This window comes from Eufriesea mexicana, unplaced genomic scaffold (assembly GCF_001483705.2).
Source record: "Eufriesea mexicana isolate 0111107269 unplaced genomic scaffold, ASM148370v2 scaffold21310, whole genome shotgun sequence".
NCBI classification, from domain to species: Eukaryota; Metazoa; Arthropoda; class Insecta; order Hymenoptera; family Apidae; genus Eufriesea; species Eufriesea mexicana.
In genome coordinates, this window is record NW_016928441.1 from 24,759 (window position 1) to 46,362 (window position 21,604).

Sequence of the window (21,604 nt, forward strand, 5' to 3'; positions counted from 1 at the left end):
CCCCATATTCTCTCTCGCGATCTCAAAGTTCTCAAAATTCCATCCGAGTTCGTTACATCCGATTCTTCTCGACAAAGAATCGTGATACTTCGACTAAAAGTTACTCAAAGATTCCAAATTCGAGGCATCCTCGTCGAACTAAAAATTGCATCCGGTCCCAACGGAAACCTTCGGTTTGCCGCGTAAAAACGCTCGAATTCGATGGGGATTGCCCGTGAAGCGGTGTAATGGTGACGCAGCGCTTCCGTTTAATCGCAGCCTATCGCACGCAGTAGGTGTAGCAGGCCGAGGACTAAAGTTCAAACGGCAGATCCAGTCCCGGCGTGTTCTTCCGATCACGCGGCGATACCACGCCAAGCACGCGATCACGCATGATCATGGACACCGGCACCGTGCGTCTCGTGATATTCCTCGGGATGTTCCTCATGTTCGCCGGCGACTACAGCTACCTGATCACCGCGATTTTTGGCCGATCCGCCGACAGGAACATCACGGAACCGGTTAAAGGTCCCGAGGAAGCTGGCAGCCAGCTACCCGGCGACAGGATAACCTTGGCGACGATGAAGAAGGACGACGAGAAGGACAACGGTAAGGAATAATACTCGCGATCGCATGAACGACCGGAGACGTCCGTCGTCGACGAGGAAACGGATGCTCGTAACGTAATCGCGGTTCGCGGAATACGAAGGTGACGTACAAGTGCGTAACGACGCGTGTGGCTTCGCGTAACCTGGAATAGTCGATGATTTCATTCATTTTTGGAACATCGGGGATCGCGTCGCGAGTTTTTATTCCTCGTATGAGGATAAGTAAATCGAGTGGGGAATTCTTTCTGACGCGTTTTCCTAGTACGCGAGCTTCCCGATATTGTTTTTGAAATTTATGACAGCGTTCTGGTCCAAGCTCGATCGACTATCGGCCAATTTGCACGTAACGTCCATTCTCTATCGGTTTACCGGTCGAACCGTTCGAATGGATCGTAAACTGGTTTCTTAATTATTCATACCGTGATCCGAAACGCGTTCAACGTGTTTCTGCAGCGGTGACAGTGAACACTGTCCACTTAGCATAGTCTTATCACGCGTGTTACGCAATCGCGAAGGGAATCGGATGGACGGAACATTTCACTGTACACCTGTATGCGATTCATTAGGATTGCCTCGTCTTAACGGGTCGGAGTTGGAGCTAATCAGTAGTTAAGAAGTTCGATTACAGTTGGAACAGTCGGGTGGTGGAAAATTTACTTTGACGATCTCGCGCTCGATTGGTGCTCGCGAGGCTTCCTTCGCGATCATTAGCGAGTTTCTCCGTCGAACGAAGGTGAAATCTAGTTCTAGAATCGTCACGCTGACAGTTCCTTTAATTAACCGAGAGAAAGATCATCGATCTTGCTAGGCCGGGTAATTTAATACAGTGGAAAATTCGCACGAAGTAAACGGATGATCAGCTTTGATTGTCGATCTTGAAGAACGGTTCGAATTTTGTCGGGTAACGAAAGAGATCGTAGCTGTTTCGTAGCATTTTCGTAGCCCCGATTTTTAACCGGCGATGGATCGAAGCTGGGATCTAGGGTACCGCTAATTAGACATTCGTTGCTTCCCGTATCAGCGGGATGCTCCGACGAACTTAACGATCTCACCGCTTTATGGATTACTTTGCAGCAGTCTCGAGACGCGCGAAGATGATGACGACGATCAAGACGGCTTGCTTGCCCAAGCTGATATGCGAACTGACCTCGTCCGTCCATCAGGATCAGCTGAGCGAGATGGAACGGTAAAACTTAATCAGGTAAACGATGAGTTTGCATTTATCTGCTTGTCTCTCGAGCTGATAAGTTCAAGGCGATAGAAGCAGTTAATGGCTCGTTTCGAAAGAGCGTTAGTTAACTGTCAGGCATTTTTAGCTTCGTAAAACGATGATCGAGCATCTTGGCGATGAGTCGGATAATTGCTTTCGTTCAAACGCTATCGCGCACCACTTTCGTCGAATTTGTTATTAAATTATTAAATTCCAATTAAGGGTTGATACTTTCTAATCCGTAATTATTTTCCAAATTTCTATTCGATGTTCTAGTCTAATAAATTCGCATCTACCTTCACCAACGGAAGACATTACGGAATTTTATATCTCGAAATTAAAAATAGAGGAAAGGGATAGCATCTATAAATTTTTAATTTTAGCCTAAGGATCTTGGGAGATAAAACATGAACTAATCGTCAGTTCGTTTCTTAACACGCTGACTGCCAAATACGAGTTATCTCGTCCCTTCATTATTGAGACTTGGCTCAAATGAACAGAAAATACAATTATACAAAGTTCACTCAAAAAGAAAAAGTTTACACCAGTTTATTCACGCAGAATAACATTTTAATGGTTTGTGATAATTTTTGAAACAAACCTGCGCGCCAACTACGAGATAATTCGTAACATTTTTTAAGCTTTTGATTATTACTGTGTACTATAAATCAAATTTTTAATAATATAACATGATTAAATCAAATTGGCTTCTTAGACCAGAATCGTGAAAAGTTGTATGCCAGTCAACGTGTTAACCTTTTATCAATAAATATATAAATGGAAGAAAAATAAAAATTTCTACATGTATAATCTTCATTGAAAGTGAACACTCGACTCGAAATCATTGTCCAACGAACCGGAAGGAATTAAACGTCGCTTAAATCACCTCGATCTTCATCGTATTCGCAACGTAATCTCATTAGACACCTCGTTGCACGAAGAAAAAAAAACATGGTTTAAACTTTGAGAAAGCCAGGATAATTTCATTGCTCGCGAGAGCCAATCCGCCCGGTGGTCTGCCAACGATCCAAGCTCCCCGTTGAAATCTCTTTTCGATCCCCGCCGCGTCTGATAAGTCGATCGAGATGTTACGCTTTTAGCCGGGTGAAAGAGGCGAAATAGACCATGACGAAGAAAAGGCAATTACACCGTACGGACATTTACGGACCATTCGACGTCCGTGATTGACGTTCGAAACGTCCGGGATAATCGGGCAGTTTCGCGGTGGAATTTTTACGACGACTCGCAGGGCGCCCGAGCCTCGTCCACTTTCATCATACGACCAGGTTCCAGTTCGCCACTTTCACTTTCCACTTTCGATCGTTGGCTGCCGGTAACGCGACCGAACCGCTAGAATTCGCCGGCTCGAGAGACTCGCGAAAGGTCAGCCGCCATGACAGAGAGGTTGCGTCACCATCGCGAAATCATCGCAAAAATTCTTCATATTCGTCGATTTTTACAAGAATTTATAAACAAACGATGGATCCTATTTCGACACGAAGATTGTGAAAATATTTACCATATTCGTTAAGATCGTTAAAACTATTGGGAATAAATTCCTCGAGCTTGTGTTATTTCCGAGTTTTGTTTAAGTTGCTTTTCACATATCACGGTATTCCACGAATATTTATTCTAAATTTCGCTTAACACGGTTTTTTTGTAACACGAAACACATAGCCCCGATTTTTATTTATTTAACAGGTTGACTGCCACGCTGGTCACCAATTTGCATGCTTTTTGAACAGTCTAACGACGTAAATTAATAGAGAGCATAGCGGAACAGAAAGAGCGCTATTTCTCCTGTTTTTCGACACATTGTTTAATAATTCATCGTATCCTAAGAATTCTAAGCAGAGAAGAACGTGGCAGTCAACGTGTTAAAAACAGCCTCGAAACTAGTAACAATGAATTAACCCTTTGCACTCGACGATCTTTTGGCTAAAGATGAGTAGGAGTTCGAAGATTTTCTGCTATAAAGCTGGCGATATTTCTTTCAGTAATAAAAAAGAAATCGTGTAATAATTAACACGTAGAATTGTTTGATTTCGATAGCTCGCACACCGTTACATTGTCTTAAATTTGACACATTAATTAACACTATGCTGTCCGGTGGCGACGAAAACTATTGGGCAAATGCCGGTGACACCACGTTGGTACCATTCGCAAATGATGAGTCAGTCCTACTGGCATCAAACCAAAGAATCCTGATTAGACGTGAGGACGGCATAGTGTTAATATCGATCTTCGGGTGCAAAGGATTAACCGTGTCCATACCTGAGAAATATCCTCGAGCCGAATATTTCCACGAATAAAGGTACGAAAATCTACGCGAATTTTCGCGGGGAAGGGGAATATCTGTGAATCCTACGGAAGTTATAACAGCAATCTATCGCACCGGGAAACTTGCCCGATATCCTAAACTCGCGGCAGACAAAACCTTATTAAATCTGGCGCACTTTATACGTAAATCAAGCACGACGTTCATAAACAACAATGCACGGGCTGTAACCCCGCCCATCTGGCCGGAGAATTAAACGTCAGCTCGTCGGATTACCTTCCAATCTCCAGATTACACCGATGGACCGGCGTACACGCCGGATGCTCTCCTCGATCGCTGGAATATCGATCAGCGCGCGATCGAGCCGGGATGCCGGGCGCGCGAGGGCCAGGCAGAGGCCAAACAAACGTCAGTTCGATATCTCGCTAAACAGATGCAGTCGAACGGTCAGGCTCGATATCGCGCGAGCCGCGGCGGATCCGCGCGTCATCGAAAATTGGATGGCGGGCTAAGCGGGCCGCGTTTCGCAATTTTCCCGTCGATGAACGCGCGTTCGACGACGGACGAACGCAACGCGCAGCTCTCCCGAGCGTCGCGACGCCGGCTGCCAGCCGAAATTGGATGACGCCCGCGTATCTCGCAATTTTCGTTTACGATCGAAAGGCGAAACGCGGCCACGCACGCCGCGTTATTTGGATAATGCGAGCGCCGCTGCCATCCGCGGCCATTTTGCCCGCTGATTAAAAGCAAAGTTACGTTAAACCGGCCAAATATTGACTCCGACAATGCGCGCCCGGCTTCGTCCCTTTCCACCCTCCTGCAAATCGTTAACCACCATTTCACCGGTTTCCTCGTTATCCTCTCGCTTTTCCCCTCCATTTTTCTCCGTTTTCTCCGTTTTCTTCGTTTTCGCGTGTCTCGGTGTTGGGGGAGATATTGGATAGGAATGGAGATTTTCTGGTGGAGTTTTGCGAGTTGAAAATTGGGTCGTGGGGGTATTTAATTGTTGGGGAATCGGCTATATTACCCGTTCCCTTTAAATTCTACGGAATTTCCTTTTTTCATTTCAATTTTGCGAACCGTTTGCTCCCCTTCTCTTTGGATTCCTTTCGACAGGCTTCGCGAGCTGGGAATAGGAATTTTTATTTCGCAATGAAATTCTTAATCGAGGAAAAAATTGCCGTATTTCCTATTTATTGCGAATCAAAGGAAATATGCGTTTTCGATTCGAATTTTATGAACCGTGAATTCCACGCCCACAGAGCAGGATTATTATTCCGCGGTAACGAGCATCGCGGATGAAGATTTTACTCGTGGAAAATATATACGTGTTCTGCTTGCAATCGCGAAAGATTTACACCGCGCGCGTGTAAATTGAATTAAATTTCCTTTTCGTCCGAATTTCACGGACCAGAAGTCATGACCAAGTACGCGGAACTGTTATTTCGCTGGAGCAACGGTAAAAAATATTTGTCAAAAGTCTCTCAGCCTTCGATAAAATTGGCGTTTCCGGATCAGGGATATTTTGTTTCGTTTGAAACGCTACGCGTAATATTTGCGAAGAAATAGCAGTGGAGTTGAAGCAGGGAAACAGAACGCGACGGGACCCAGGAAAATTTCGTATTTACCTGCAAGACGCTACTATTTCCGGCCATTAAAGGCTCGCATCGGTTCGTCAGCGAACAGAGAGGTTGAAGTACAACGTGAAAGTTCCTCGGGTCTTATGTAAACCACTTCGAAAAGGGAACGACCATGTGCACCTATATCGATGCAGGCACTTTCCTTTTCACGGGTTATTCAATCTTCCGACTTTCTACGACGCCGCGAGCGTGTTCCGGCCGACCGAATCCTGTCCCTGAAACTTTGATCGAAGGAATCGATGATCTCATTCCGTAATTATCGATAGAAAGCTTCCTCTCCGCTGATTTTTCTGCTCGAAAAGTGGAAAAAAGCGCGGGTCGACAGCTCTGCTTTAACGATTAATTCACCGCGGTTACCCGACTGCGATGCTTTCGTTCATCTCGCGGAATTACGCGCGGCTCTTCCACTTTTCCGCTGGAAAAAGTGAATTTCGTTTCGGCCGCGCGCGGTTTAATTGACAGCAATTAAGCCTCGAATACCTGCGCCGAGCACGTTCCTTTTTCTTCCCGGTGATTAATTAATTAATCCTGACCCGCGGGAGAGTACGCTTCCCGAACAGAGTAGTTGGACACTATCGGATTTGTTCCCAACGCGTTGACAAAATATTTGCTCGTGACATTGCCGGAAATTGAAATTTCAGTGGACGTTATTGGAAAGAGATTCGCTTATTCGAGTTTATAAATTCGCGGCCATTCTGCCCTTCTTGCGTCTCACCGTTTATGTTATATTTCGTTACACGGATTAAGCGTGACTGTGAGAAATTTATTTTAGGTTCGAATGTTGAACTAAATCTAAATTTGTGGTGGAAAATTGTTATCTCTACTCTTTCTTGTCTACTATTCAATTAATATTGATATTAATTAATATCAACTTTGACAAAAAGAGACACGTACTTTCAAAAAGAGGATCAAGTCGTTGTCACCACTTTAGTACTCCCGGTGTTAATTCCAACACAGTATAATTTCCAAATTGACAAAATTTGCTCCATCTTACGCACCATCAGTAGCACAAATCCAAATTACGAATGCCCGATCTCGATTTTAAATTAGCACAGTCTGAATTCCAAAAACGATTTGCAAACCTTCGCGATACTTTTAATCGTCCGTTTAATTACGAATGGAAACTCAAATAAATGCGAAAAAATTTTTCCCACACTTCCCCGAACATCCCACTCGCTCGTCAACGAAGCGTCAAATTAAAATGGCCGAAACCCGGGGCAAGGGGACGGAAAAACGCGCGGCGGATGGCGAAAGTTAAACGAACAACGGGCAATGATGTCGCGATGGCTCGTCGCGGTTAATGCCCCGGAAGGATCCGTGCTTTTATATTTACTTTTATGCGTGCGTAAACGCCGTTCCCATGGCGAAGGCCGATTTTTATTGGGATCGCTGCGGGTTAAACCGATCAAGATGGAAAAGCTAAGGAGCCGTTTTGCGTTTGCTCGTTACGCTCGCCTCGAGGCCTCGATCGTAAACATTTGAACAGGGAGATTTCCCTTCATCGTCCGCGAGACGTCTTCCTCGCGAGCCATGCGTGACGAAACTGCTCCTTACGACGCGTCTCTCTTCCCGCAGGATCCAGCGCGTTCCTCCACTTCCGATGGCGGCCGCCATGCTCTTCTTCGCCGGTTGCGGTCGCTCGTATCGGTCCTGGTTCGGTTCCTGTCTCTGCCCGATCTATCCACGATGATCTATATTTACAATTATACTTAATTCCAGTATAATTTTAACCGATTACCGCGTCGAAAGTCGAGCAGAGCTCCTGCTTCTGCCGGGAAGAACTCCGTGATCATCTCGATCTAGAGATCAAGAGAAACTACTCGTTCTTGCAGTGAGAAGCGTCGATTGTTACCGTGCATATAGATCACACGATGCTATCTACGCGGACGCTAATTAGTCTTGGAGAAGCGTGCAATCCGAAAGTAAAAGCCTCGAGAACACCCCATCGATCCGAATCTTCTCTTTAGCGGCTGGCAAATTATAGAATCGGGTTTCCATAAAAATCGGGTAAAGATCTCCACTGCGATTTTAACGTTAACAACGCGAACGAAAGCTACGTTAGAGAAGGAAAAGATAGCGAAGTGTATGTAACACGTTGCAGCATCGGCGAACGTTACGCCGCGGAGGAGACTCGATCGACTAGCGAAATGCACGCGAATAGAAAGTCGGGATCGGAGCGGCGACCGGAAGCAAGCATTTTTCCCGCGTCAGTTCGAAGCCCGCGCGGAGAAAGGCCGGCGACTCGAGCGATTTTCAGGCGGTTTCCTCCGGAGCGTAACCGGATTCCGGCGCGCGTGTTTACCGACAGCCGTCGATATCGAAAGTAAAAGGCGACTCGCCTTGTGCCTGTTCTTATGTGCCCCGTTCTCGACCAGTTTATCATGGTCAACCGTTGCGAAAGTGGAGTCGATTTCGTGCACGCCGCGCCATTGGCGTCGACGCCCGTCGTTTATTCCGACCGACCGTTTCGAAACGAGTTTTCGCCACGCGGTTCTTGCGAAACGCGCACGCCAACGTGACACCTGTTCCGTTCATGCTGCCCGAGCTGCCAGATTGCCGCTTTTTCATCGCACGCTGGAAAATACGGGGTAATGCTTGCGTATTAATCTCCAGCCAGCGATATTACGTCGCGGACGGCTCTCGCCAATGCAATAATTCCACGGAGAGAAATTCCGCCGTCGATCTGCATGGTATTCCAAGCTTCGCGTTTCGTTTAAATCGATTTAGGAAGTTTAGTCGAGTGCTGATATTTGATAATTCGACGAGAGTTGTCGAAGAGAGTTGCTTCGATTCGCAGGAATTAAAGTTCGCCCCTTCGACGTAGCGAGTTCGATAAATTTTGTATCTGTATCGAAATATTTAGATATATCTATGTTAGCTTAGGCGAGGGAGGAAGGAACAATCGTTGAATATTTCATGGAAACTTTTCAGGGACACGAGCTTGAGCACGATGGCGGAAGTGCCCTCGAGGTACCACTTCGCGGCGCATATGGGTCAACTGATATCCGGCTTGGAAGGTCAGGGATGTCATAATTTCTACCCCACCTGCCCGCTGCCCGGCTCCAGCGTTCTCAACATGATGAAGAAGATCCGATTGCGCTGACGCGACGAAATCGCGTCTACGACGGATGAAAAATACGACGACGTAACCTGTGATATCGCAGACGATTTTTCTTGTAAAGTTGCCACGACAGGGTTTCCCCGAAACCTCGAGTAATTCTCTCTTCAACCCCGAAACGCGAACCTTCGGGGTGAAAGACGACGTCGCGAGAGAGAGAGAGAGAGAGAGAGAAAGAGAGAGAGCAAACGAAGAGATCACCTTTTCGCGATTTTTCCCAGATGTCGAACTTCATTCGTAACTCAAGATCGTTCTCGAGATAGTTAAGAGACTTAGGTTAAGTATACTTAAGCAACGATTTTCATCGCCGTCGTACTCGATCCCGATGAATTCGATTAACAGATAGCGTTCGATCCGTGTAAGATAATTTAGAACGCGATTAAGGGGGTCGACGAGGGTTGAACCGGTCCCAGCAATCGCGTTCGTTCATTAGGATAATAAACTCGGATCGATTATTTATTTTCTATCGATAAAACGCCGCGCTTGACTGTACGTTCCTGCGTAAAGCGTAGGATCAATTCTGTATTATGAAAACTCCTGTTTCTGACTGTCGAAAATAAAACTCTTTCGAATATACTAAATCTATGTGAATGTATCGCAAAATCCTTATGCATTTTCGCAAGCACTATACGTTTCTCTATCCCCTTACCTGTGAACCACTAAATCTTTCACGACCGATAACCAACGGCTGAAAAAGCGAAGGAAGAATCCTAAAAATAAAAATAAAATAAGCGGAGATGCTGTGAAGATAACCATAAGCATATTAACCGTACCATCGAATGGAGAATTTTTAAGGAAAAATTAGAAAATGGTCTCTTAAACTATCCTACTATTAACGCGATATTAAAAATTCGGAAAGTGTCACAACCCCTGCTCCTTCTCCGAAATAATTCCCTCCTATCTTAGAAGGTAGCTTCCTCGTCCAAAGCCGCGTTGCATAATGTCTCGAAGGCACCTTTGCTAATTCGCCGACAATTACGGGACATTTTCCGCGCTGCCGGGAATTTCTGGCGTAATAGCCGTTCGCACGAGTGGTCGTCGCACGAACTGATTCGAACGAGAGCCCGGCCCTTATTTACCATCGGTGTACAATATTTAGCGAGTCGTATAAAACGTTCACAAAGGCCGAGGTAATGGCTCTTTCGCCGGAACCCGCTCCTTGTAATTAATCCTCGCTTACTCGCTCGTGCGCGCGCGCCGCCGATGCGACGACCAAAAAGCCCGCTCTAATTTCCGCCATACCAATTTATCCATTCCGTAGCTCGTTATCGTCTCGAGCTTAATCGACGCTTTCCTCGAAAATTAAGAGAAATCGGTAGCCAGTGCTCGATTTCCCATAGCTCGCAGCGATAATTCATTATCAGACGCTTTCCACGCACAAACTTTCAATCCGCGTGTCGATCATTTTATTTAACGCTTTGATTAATATTTCCAAACTCTTCGTAGAGAATAATTGATGCGAGTTTAATTGCAAATTGCGGGGTTATTTAAATCACTGTATTCCGTTCTCGCACGCTCCTGCGATTTCTGTGTTCTCTTCGGTACACGGGAAGATTAGCGTGTTCGAAGAGTGATTGATACCTGTATCCTTCATTAGAGAGGAATGTAAAGTACTCGTCGATATGGAAAATTTCCACCAATTTTTCGTGGACAGGGTAATCACGGTTTATTCGATCAACTTTATTGCGAAGAACAACGGGAGTCCAGTTCCAAATGGCGTCTCTTAATCCACCGAAATTAAATTTCTATCCAACGGCTGTCTGTATGAATTTCGAGCAATTAAAATGGACGGTGATTAGCCATCGTTTATAGTCATCAATCGGTACTTAGTCGCAGGTCGCATTTGCAATCGCGAACGAGACTGTACGGTTATTATAAATCGATGACGAAGAACGCTCAGCGAAATTTGCCATCCCGAAAAGCTGTTTCCTTCAACCCCTGAAAGCATCCCCTGCAAACGCCTTCCGCTTCCTGCGAGCAGGCGTAATTCTTACGGCGGCGATTTCGCTGGAAAACAATCGTAACAATTTACAGCTGCGTCGGCCGTGTCGAGAAGTTATTGCAATAATCTCCGGCGCCTTTATCGGCTTAAGCACTATGCCAAGCGTTTCCCGTAACGATCGCGAGGAGAATCGTGCCAAGAACGACTCCGAGCCGTTACGATCCACGGTGTCATGGCAGAAATGATCGCAGGCGTTTCGTTCCTCGCGCCAACTCGCGAGCAAGCGTGATCCTCGCGGAAAAACGGCCATCTCCCGCTGTGACATTCGCGAACCGGGGTCGCGACGCTACCAGACGCCTCAGGAGCGGGCGTCGATGGCGCGGAAACGAGATACCAGTGTCGTCGCTAGTGACATCGTCAATTTCCCACGATCTTCCTAGTCGAAGGAATTCCTATTTTTTCGCTGTAAAATTAAATAAAAAATATAGAAAGTGAATTTAAAATGCGGTTATTAGACACGTCAACGGGAAGAGGATTTTCGAAAACAAGTATGGCGCCGGGAACGCGAGGAATGCACCGATTGTTCGAAATTCGTGTTCGAAGGAACCCTAATTGGAAGCTAATTGCTGAAACCCCGATTACCGTTCGTTTCCTAGTACGCGATACAGTGGGACGATTGCAGTTGTCGAAGGGGAAAGCAATTCCTGCGTAGGAAGTCGCTCGCGAGAGGTAAAAGTGCATCGGTGGCACACATTCGGATCGACGTGAACGGGGACACATAGGAAAACCGCGAGCATTGAGCAACGATTCGAGTAGGTTTGCGCGTAATCGGTCTCGTTCCCCTTGCCACGCAAGAAATCGATTATATTCTTACGGAGTAGCTGCTGCGTGATCGCACTTAAGTGGCTGCTGACACCATTTCCATCCACTATTACGAGATGGAACTTGAAAAAAAGCAACGCTGACACAGCTAATCAATTAAACACGTTCTCGATCCCTAGATTCAACCTAGGTAAACCCTTCAGGCTCGACAAAATCTTCCATACCTTCTATCTAGAGAACTTTTGTTCTTCATCTACGCTCTCCTATCTATCCGACTAGGTTCATATTCGAAAAACTTCCATTTCCTACAAAGCCACGGGTCAAAAGATCATCAACTGTCCTAGGCTCAAAGAAACCCCAGAAATTACTTCCAAGACCCCATTTTCTCTTCACCTACGCTCCATAATGGACCCAAATTCTCGACGCCTACGTTCCACGACGATTTTCATTCCACGCGCGAGCAACCACCCCCAAAACTGGAGTCCTCGACAGTCGTTAACTCCAGTTGCCACGAGGCTTTCGATTTCCTTCGACGACCGACATTCCGTGTCAACTTTCCACGTGGAAAGCGGTGCCGGAGCGTCGACGTGTGCGGAACCGTCACGACGACCTTGCGGAGGCCACGAACCCCCCGAGGAAGAGGATCCTATGGACGTGACGTACGGGACCTGGTGGCGCACTAAATGTCGCAATCGGTCGATCGCCGTTCGTTTGAACGCGAGGTAGGGGCCGAACACTTTCTCTCGACGGCCGGCTCGAACCAGACGGCTGCAGGCCTACGGTCGCCGGAGGAACACTCGACCACGAGTTTTTACCAAAGGAACAGCCAGTCCGCCGTCACCTTTTCGACCGGTGCTCCTCTGCCTCGAGACTGTCACGTAGAACAGGTCCGCGGAACCGATCTCCGCTGTAGTTTTGCCTCTAGTTGGCTCTTGATGAGTTGGATTGGAATGGAGACTGCTGGTGAAGTGTCGATGGAGATTGTGCATGGTCCTCGTGGTCGTGCGAGTGTGTCTAGTTGTTTGGAAGTTGCGCGAATGTTGATTGGATTGTGAACGATGGTGGCATTAATGTACCGACTTCTTCCGAAGGGATGAAGCGTGGTGTGGCTAGATGAGGTGGCTTTAAAGGGGAATAATTCGATTGGTCTGTTAGATAGCGATCCGAGATGCGTCTGACAAGCTCTTCCTCCACCCTGGGATACTGCCTCTTGCTGGTGACGTTGGTGAACGCGGCACCGAGTCCGCAGGAACCCTCGTTCGAGCTTCCGGTTCAGCTGATCGGCTTCCCCGTGATCATCGCCGCTGTGAGGATCTCCAACTTCGTGAAGAAACTCGCGTACTCGCTGAACCCAGGTGAATAGAAACGTACTCGCGAATACGTGTTACGAAAACTGTTAATTATTTTCTTAATTAACAATTCCGAGTAACCGGTGTATCTAAATTACACGGCACCTTCGGAGTACGCCGAGAATGTTCATAAATACGGAATCGAGGGGCAATCAGTCGAATTTCAAATTACGCACAATTAATTAATTCCAGCTTAAGCAGCGAGTGAAAGAAACTGCATATCCGACGAGCTACGCTGATTATCAGCGTTCCGCGATCGGACGAGCAAATGCAAGAACGCAACCAGTCTCATCCAATTAAACGGTAACAAGCCGGTACGCTATCGCGTTAAGAAATCCGAGGTGGATGGTTGCCGTTTTCGAACGGATCGCGGAAAAAGCGATCGGCCGCACGGGCAAGTTCAATGTTCTTGGATCAGGCGGGCAGTCGCGATCCACGCGATGCATCGTCGATCACGGGGGCTAGGTGGCCGATCCTCGCCGCGTAGGTGACTAGGTGACGGCCCTCTGGCCCGTAGTTTCGCGCGTGAATCGAATGGACGAGCAGCGAAAGCGAAAGTGTTCCACTTGTTGCGACTTCGCCGGAATCCCGTGTAACATCCGCGTAACTCGCCTTCGCGTTTCCTGGACGAGCATGTTCACGCCGCTGTCTGCTTTCGATTACGTCGACGGCCTGCGCGCTCGCGGAAAAATTTCCTTCCTGTTGTTGTTTGCTCGGCTCGTTAGCGTCAATTGGGAAATAAATAAATTGCAGATTGGTAAATTTGGAATTATATAATTGGAGAAAATAAATAAATAAATTTCTAAAGAGTTTGACGACAATCGGAGTTTCTGTTTTAATATCGCGCGATTAAAGTGGACGTCGAAGCTATTGGAAGGTAAGACTCCCTGGCTCGAGGATTTACCGGTAAATAGGCTTGAATATCGATAATTCGACAGAACGGGGATCTAGATGTCGGATATTTGACGAGCAGTTAACGATGACAGGCAAACACGCGACCGAGGATGGACTTGTATCGGACACGTCAATTTTCGTTAAAGTGAACGTTGAAGAAGCCACGTCGCTGAGTGGTCATTAGTTAGGGATAGTTATATGACGGTTTTGAATGATCGAAACGAGGATTGTCGCTCGGATTGATGACAGTAACCTGTCTAGGTGTATAGCCGTTTGCATTGGAACTCGTATACTGCATTAACTCGACTGACAGACATGTTCCGTGGAAATTAACGTCATAAGAGAGAGAGGCATTATAAATAGAATAGCTCGAGAGAAATATGCGAAACGAGTAACACAGAGAAAGTATAAAACGAACGGTTATCGAGAATGCTGTACAAGGACGGCTTGAAAATTTTCGAGAATCATGTTTATACCGTCGTATGGGTTTCGAAAGGATTTCGACACTTACCACCGTTTACCTCTCGTTTTCAGAGACTTACGTCAGCAGAGTAAGACGAGACCTGCCTCTGGTACACGACGAAGAAATCCTAGACGTTAGCCAAGTGGAGAAGAAGTTGGTGTCCGAGTTGGGCGGCAACGTTTGCATCTACGAGAAAATCTGCGTCAAGTATGCGGCCCAAACTCTTCAGAAACGGAGTCGGGAGCGAGCCCTGGACTGGGACGTCGTCTTCAGGTACACTTTGTCGACGTGTGTCACAAATTTACCGTCATTTCTAATTTTAAGGGCCAATTTTGCACTTTAGAACCACGCTATACGACTTAAGTTCCGATGGCACGTGCCATAATCGAGAGTAGAGTCGGTCGCGCGTCGAACCACTTCGTCCGGACACTGCGAAGAATAACACGAAACTGAGACAGAACGACGTCGTTGAAAATTAACCACGGACAGGTTACAACGCGACCGTGATGTTTACATTGGACCCTAGCTATGACTCCGCTCCTGGTATTTACGTTAGAGCGACGTGTCTTCAACTCGAAAATTTCCTGTTCGTCTTCCTGCTTCGATCGCTCTTTTACCAATCCTTGCCAGGCAATTTTTCACCTCGCAGGTAGACCTTCTAGACCAGATTGCGTTATAAATCTACATCTACCGCGCGATGCTTAAAAATAGTAAAAGCTGTACCGGTAGGATCATATCCATAAGCCATCTTTGTATCAGACCAGTGACTAAGAGCTTGTTACAGGTAGCTGTATCAATAGCCAATTACAGTAGCCTATTACTAGCATCGAGCAGAGCAGTTTTCCCAAGACATCGCGTGTAGCGCTCTATTTCTCAAACCAGTCTTCGAGACTTGTATTTTTCGTGTCACGTTGCACGGTTATTCCTCTCTGATCTTGCCCTGTTTCGATCCCTCGCTTCAGGGATCACGTCTTACCGCAAAATCTGGCCCACTTTTCTACCCCGGACTATGAGACTTCCGGTCTTCTCGGTGATCCAATTTTTTCGAGTTACTAATTACAAATTTCACTTCGAATTGCCTTCGTTCTGACTTTGACAAGAAATTTCGAGAAAAGAACGATTAACTCAACGCGTTAGCATTCATCGAGTTACTAATTACAAATTTTACTTCGAATTACCTTCGTTCTGACTTTGACAAGAAATTTCGAGAAAAGCACGATTAACTCAACGCGTTAGCATTCCCTGTTTCCCACTTATCCGCCATCGACCCCGTTTCTTCTTTGCGTAAGCTTCTGTTCCTGGAGGCTCGATCGTCACGACCCGTATAGTTTGCATTCGCTTACAACGTCATTCCCCGTCATCGCGAATTCCAATCCCGTCCATTTGCATCGCGTTTGTTACTCGAAACGGTATCGCATTCGCCTAATCGGTAATCACTCCTCACCTTTCCATCAGCCGTACGCCTAATTCTAAGCTCGCTAGATTTCTCGCTAAATCACTCGCTAGATCTTCTCTCGCTCCTGACAGCGATCGATTGTTGCACGATCTAACCTCGGTGGACCCTATCCGAAGCAGCATCGGTAAAACAAGAGCGATCGCGATCGATAACGCGGTTTCGCGAGTGCATCCTCTCGTGGTACTGTCCACGTAGCCGCCTTGCGTAACCACGACCCTGAAGTTCACGGCCCAGGGCATCGGCGATGGCGAAGACTGGTTTTCCACCTTCGTTTCGCTCGATCGACTTGCGAAACGCCGCAGATAGGAAGCTTAATAACTCACTCGTTAATGCATAGTGGAAAATTACTGGCACATTTGCGCGACCAGCCGTGAACCGATCAAACGTGTCGCTTGTCTCTTGCTCGTCTTCTTTCACTGCGTTTGTTCTCCTTTCCCTCGCGTGCTTGTTGTCAATCGTGTGACAGGATACAGGTTCTTCTCTTCGTTTTCTTTTTACGCTCAGAGTCGCGTTCAGGTGAGAAGGGGAAGAAAAATTTTGAGACTTGCAGAGAATTATGGGAATTCTTTGGAACTTGAGGAGCGATGAAAGAGGTTCGGGTATTTTAGCGAGACTCGCGTAGGTGTTGGAATGGACAGATAGTTGGGTGCAGGAATATTTATAGTCGTTTGTCTACGTGTCCAATGGTTCCTCCGAATTTCATCAACGCGAGTCTCCGATGTCTCATCTACTCCTACAAAATCCAACAATATCGTATCAGCCTTCGATTGTTCGTTCGACGAAGCCCCCAGCCCTCGTCCCACTTACCAAACATCGGGATTCGCAATGTCGCAATTCCAATTCCGCGTCTGCTGTCGCCCCCATCTTCAGTTGGAAACTCGCGTAACAGCCTTTCCGCGATCCTCGTCGCGTCGATTCCTCGGGTCGTAACTTCCGCGTAGAGGAACCTCCACCTGCTCGTAAAAGTCTGCATGTAAAACCAACGAGAGATCCATCTCCGTCTGCCTCCGCTCGCTGTAACAGACGTCGCGTAAATTCCACGGATTCCAGCGATAACTCGCCGGGGATGATCGGTCAGATAAATCGTGGGGTTGCAACGACGGTGGCCTTCGTTCGGAACGGCCGAGCACTTTCTTCCAACTAGTAGAAGCTAATAGAAATCCGTGCTACCGGTTCTTCGTCCGAGCCAGCCGGCCACGAGCTCGTACTAAATTCAGTTGTAAGTAACGCCAGCGGCAGATAGCCCTTAATGGCGGTCTCCACGAGCGACCTAATGCATCCTGATAACTCTCTCCGTCCACCCTGCGCCCCTCCGCCTGTTCCGCCGTCGGTTCAGCGTTTTACGAGCGTCTCGAGCAACCCGCCTTCGAATTCGAACGGCTTATCTGCGATTTCACGGAGCCGAGATGGCCAGCGCGTGTCGTCGCAGACGAAACGCGTCGGTTAATCGCTTCTGTCACCTGTAGGGGCAAGATGGAGGTCAGAGGGGGCGGTTCCAGGGAAACCGGAGGATGTATCGAAGGTTGGAGCTGGCAGGGAGAGGTTCTGCGAGATTTAACGGAGCATGCACGAGGGACTGGAGGTCTCGGGTTCCTTGGAGCAGCCATGGGGGCTGAAGGTTGACGGCTTAAGGGGTTCTCGTGGCGGTCAGCGCGTAGAGAGGTGTCTCGTTGTTAGGACGATGTCAGGATCTAGGATAGAGATCGGATTAATCGTTGGGTCTGAAAAAGTAGAGAGATGTCTCGTTGTTAGGACGATGTCAGGATCTAGGATAGAGATCGGATTAATCGTTGGGTCTGAAATAAGGGGGGAAATGTTCTCGTATCGGGATATAAAGGCTGAGAAAAATGACACTGAAACGGAGTAGCGATATTTTCAGTACACGCCCATAAATTCCTCTCCATAACCACCGCGCAGTGATGCACGTTGGTCTTGCGACCGCGGGAGAAAAAGCCACGATCCAGTTACTTTGCAACCTACCATCGCGATTTATATTATACTTGCCGGCCACCGCACCAACACTCGCGACGCTTTCACAATCGGGTTCATTAGATGGTAACGTCTGGGATTCGTCGTTTTACAGCGAGTACAAATCATCGGCGAACCCGACGAAGGAGAATTATTTATTGAGCGTGTTCCTGGGCGACATCATAGGCAGCCCGCGACTCTGTCATCAGCTGGCGAAGCGAGGGAGAGGCTGCGACGAGGCAACGCTCTCGGATTAACTGTAAACCGTTTACCATTTGCGAGGCCCTGTACAGATTGTAAATATCGAAGCGAGGAGTGTTCCCGGTTTCTCCGCCTGGATCGTTAATCCTTGGCAGCAGTCGGCTGTGGAAATTGCGACGAGGATAGAGGTGAACAGAGAGGACTGATGATTTTAGGATTCGTAATTAATTGTTAATGCTTTGTTACGTGATGCGCCCTGCTTCCACGAGATTCGCTGATTTATCGTACTTCGTCGTCGGCGGATCTGCTGAATCTGAATTAAACGGGTATAGGGAGATAATAGAATGTTAGATGAAGAGGGGATATTGACCTTTTGGAACGGTGTATTTTTAGTGTATATAGATACTCGTGGAAAAGGAAATTATTTAACGCAACACACGCTGGCTAGATTTTAGCTTCACGGATGACGGACGAATAACGAAGAAATTATATTCAAAACTTGTAATATTTTTGCAAAATTATATATATTCTCAAATCCTAGACGAGTTCCAAATTTCTATAGTGGTTCATTTTAATTTTTTAATCCCTACGTGTTAATTATACAAAGCTAGGTAAGCGAAATGCGTAGAAGTTCAGAAATTAAAAGCGAATTACTATGATATTTTAAGGCTCAAAATTCCGGTTCTTGCAAATTCATATGTATATTTGTCGAATGCCAAAATAGATATGGCGTAACGTTAAAAATGCGTATTCGTTTTACTCGACGCGATTACGTAAAAATTTTTTAAATTTCGAAAGCGTTGAATGTTTAAAAACGTCCCTGGAATTCTTGCTAGAGCAACATGTTATATATTAAGGTGCTGTTAACTAATGAATAAAGAGTTATTTCGAAGGAAGACACGCGTGTTTTAACTTCGGTGAATGGTCAAATGCGGGCATCCTCGAGCGTGCACGCGCGCGAAAAACGGTCACGCGGAGTGAGAGTAGCCTGCGATGACGTTTCTTCCTACCTACGCCTGGTCGGGCCAGCTTGTGTACGAAGAACGCTTTCGAAGAAAGTTCCAGTTGCCGTGGAACTGTGACACGATCATCCGTGAAGCGAAACGTCGTCGTGTTTCGGCGTTCAACGCGATAACGCGGTGCCATTTTCAACGGATTTTCCGTCATCCGACATTTCACGGACGAAATTTACGACTCGGTGAACGCGAAAGTTATCGCAAACTCCAAATAGGCGAGATAAACTCGAAGAAATCGAAGCAAACTATGGTGATCTTGGAAAAGTTAATCGAAAAATTCCATGAAAAATTCGCGAAAGTTAAATATTAATAGAGGGAAAAATTCATCGGGAGAGAAGACAAATAGATCAAAAATCGCGAGAATATGTTCAGATTCATCCTCGTTGCTGTTCTTCTGCCGCACATTCGCGGAGAGGATGGGGTTCCAAGGACTCGTCGCGAAATCGAAGGAAATCGTTACTGCGACTTCGAGGAAGCTCGGAGGAACTACAACGCCACTGATTTATTGCGGTAAGTATAGGCAACTCGGGGTAAGTGTCGTAAATAGAATGTATTATAAATGTGGAAGAAAAATTTTGAGCGATTCAAGCGGAGAACAACGTTGATGGCGTAGGTGTATCGACGAATTGGCAATCGATCTCGTGGATCGAGAAAGTGGCGGTCTGACGAATGGAAAAGGTCAGTGGAACGGGTCCACGGGCAGGCAGATCTCCTTCATGGACATTTTCTCGAGTATTTTCGACAACGTTGCAATGGTACGTTGGAAATTATACTTATTCTTATTCGTGTATTTTCAAGTCGAATTCGAGCACTTGTCAAATTCCGCCAAAGAGGAAAGTTGCTTCGGGAATGACTCGATTTTTATCGAAATCGCTATTACACTCGGGGAGCAATTATTTCGAAACAAAATCGAAAGACAAGCAGAGGGAAATGGAGCGAGGACGCCGTAAAAGGCATCGCGCGAGTTTATTAGTTGGGACGTTCCTAAATTAATAATAAATTACCTCGTGGAATTTAATACCGAGCTTGCTGCTGTACGTGAAACTCTTCCAATTACTCCTCGTAAAGAGTCTAATATATTACCAATTACGGGCTATTACGAAACTACACGAAACCCTACCAAATGCTATAAATTAATTTTAACTCCAGATATTCTTCAGAGTCCCTAATAAGCAAATTCCCGCGCGCGATTTGAAAGCCACCGAATTGTAAATCCGTGGGTAAAAAGTAGAATTGTCTAATCCAGTAGCAAGGCAAAGATCCATAAAGGGAGGGAATAAAATTTCAAATTCTCGGCATAGGCATTCCTCTCGACATATTCAACGGCGCGATGGAAACAACCCAGTCGTTCTCCATCCACGCCGTGAATCCCGGAACTTTTCTGCTTGCAGTCGCCTCAGACGGGCTCCCTTCCGGCGTACTCGACTTCCGACTACCAGCAATCGAATTATCCGAGCGGAACGGTCGCTCTTTCGCCGGGATTCCAGCTGAATCTACTCGACGCCCTGTCCACGATATCCCGCCACGACGACTACAAGTGTGTGCCCAGGATACTCTGCGAGATGGCTAGCGGGAAACTTCCTGGAAGATCGTTAGGCAAACAGGGCTCCGGCTTCTTCGAGTTCCTTGGTCGAAACGTTTTCACCGAGTACGCCTCCTGTCGCAGTATCGATCTGTTTCTCCGTTAAATTTCCTCGCTCTTCCACGAGGAATCGTCCCATCCAGGCCCCCAGACTCATCTCTTCTGCTTTCAGCTGGCTGGCCAAGTTCGACGTCGCTGGCTCGTCTGCGCTGTTCAACTTCGGCAGAGCTATGATCCTCGGCTACAGCAATCGAGGAAATTCAATGGCGTGCTACGAGGCTTTCCCCAGGTGCCCCAGAGACACCAATGGCCTGGTCTATTATTTGAACAACTACAACGGCGGCTTTTTCCGGCTCTTCAACAGGCTTCGAGGCGGGAAATATAGAACGTCCGGTAGAGTACCTGGACAACGAGGTGAGTAAGTCGAGATCGTAAGATGGTAAACGTGGATGATTAAATCCGTTCGAATACCGTAATTTCTCGTTCGACTAGTCGATAACTACCCGAAGACCGAAGTGAGAGAGAGAATAGTCGCCGGAAGCATGAAAACGTACGTCCAGCACGCACCAGTCAGTGACGTGGTTCAGTTCCCAGTTGTAAAGTACCAGGAGTACCTGAAGGAGTATCCGAGATACGACGAAACGAGGATCAACAACGAGATCATTTTCCCCGATCAAAGAGAACCCGACGCCGAACCAACGTCGAACAGCGTGCAGAACGGATCGCCAAAGTCGGAGTGGAGCGTCTGGCAGCAGAACGGCGTCGGATTCTTCCCCGAGGTAATCGTAGGGAGTATATGAAATAAAAAGCTGGACACTCTCTATTAACTATACGCATTTCAGGCGAGTGACGACAGGAGGTTCCCGCGATTCCGGTTCCCCTCCAGCTTCACGGCGCCGTAATCCCGTCGATAAAGAATCCGAATACCTCGACTAAATACGCTGCTAATTAAATAAAGCCTCCCCTGGAATCGCGGTACAAGGTACTAAATTCCTTAACCGGTCTTTAAACGATAACAGGCACGATCGAATATCGAATTTCAATTTTCCATCGAGCAAACCCGGAGATCACGCGTTGC

At 46.9% G+C, this 21,604-nt stretch overlaps 3 protein-coding genes across 3 annotated transcripts; all 3 read left to right on the forward strand.

Moving 5' to 3' along the window:
- The first annotated feature begins 342 nt into the window (after nt 1-342).
- geko (olfaction protein geko) lies at nt 343-1,777 on the forward strand. Its single transcript, XM_017909711.1, has 2 exons — nt 343-588; nt 1,662-1,777. The coding sequence occupies exons 1-2, from the start codon at nt 372-374 to the stop codon at nt 1,775-1,777; spliced, it is 333 nt and encodes a 110-aa protein (XP_017765200.1). The 5' UTR covers nt 343-371.
- A 10,988-nt stretch (nt 1,778-12,765) lies between these two features.
- LOC108554436 (uncharacterized) lies at nt 12,766-17,984 on the forward strand. Its single transcript, XM_017909716.1, has 3 exons — nt 12,766-12,952; nt 14,375-14,576; nt 17,843-17,984. Exons 1-3 carry the CDS (start codon nt 12,766-12,768, stop codon nt 17,982-17,984), a joined length of 531 nt encoding a protein of 176 aa, XP_017765205.1.
- Nucleotides 17,985-19,308: 1,324 nt separating this feature from the next.
- LOC108554433 (uncharacterized) lies at nt 19,309-21,326 on the forward strand. The gene is made up of 5 exons (XM_017909713.1): nt 19,309-19,454; nt 19,558-19,690; nt 20,336-20,592; nt 20,699-20,940; nt 21,019-21,326. Exons 1-5 carry the CDS (start codon nt 19,309-19,311, stop codon nt 21,324-21,326), a joined length of 1,086 nt encoding a protein of 361 aa, XP_017765202.1.
- Nucleotides 21,327-21,604: the final 278 nt, after the last annotated feature.

Coding starts and splice junctions, on each gene's coding strand:
- geko (XM_017909711.1), top strand. CDS start 372: ATGATCATGGACACCGGCACCGTGCGTCTCGTGATATTCCTCGGGATG. Junction 589..1,661: donor GGACGACGAGAAGGACAACG/GTAAGGAATAAT, acceptor ATTACTTTGCAG/CAGTCTCGAGACGCGCGAAG.
- LOC108554436 (XM_017909716.1), top strand. CDS start 12,766: ATGCGTCTGACAAGCTCTTCCTCCACCCTGGGATACTGCCTCTTGCTG. Junction 12,953..14,374: donor CGCGTACTCGCTGAACCCAG/GTGAATAGAAAC, acceptor TCTCGTTTTCAG/AGACTTACGTCAGCAGAGTA. Junction 14,577..17,842: donor GACTGGGACGTCGTCTTCAG/GTACACTTTGTC, acceptor GTCGTTTTACAG/CGAGTACAAATCATCGGCGA.
- LOC108554433 (XM_017909713.1), top strand. CDS start 19,309: ATGTTCAGATTCATCCTCGTTGCTGTTCTTCTGCCGCACATTCGCGGA. Junction 19,455..19,557: donor AACGCCACTGATTTATTGCG/GTAAGTATAGGC, acceptor TTGATGGCGTAG/GTGTATCGACGAATTGGCAA. Junction 20,593..20,698: donor GGTCGAAACGTTTTCACCGA/GTACGCCTCCTG, acceptor TTCTGCTTTCAG/CTGGCTGGCCAAGTTCGACG.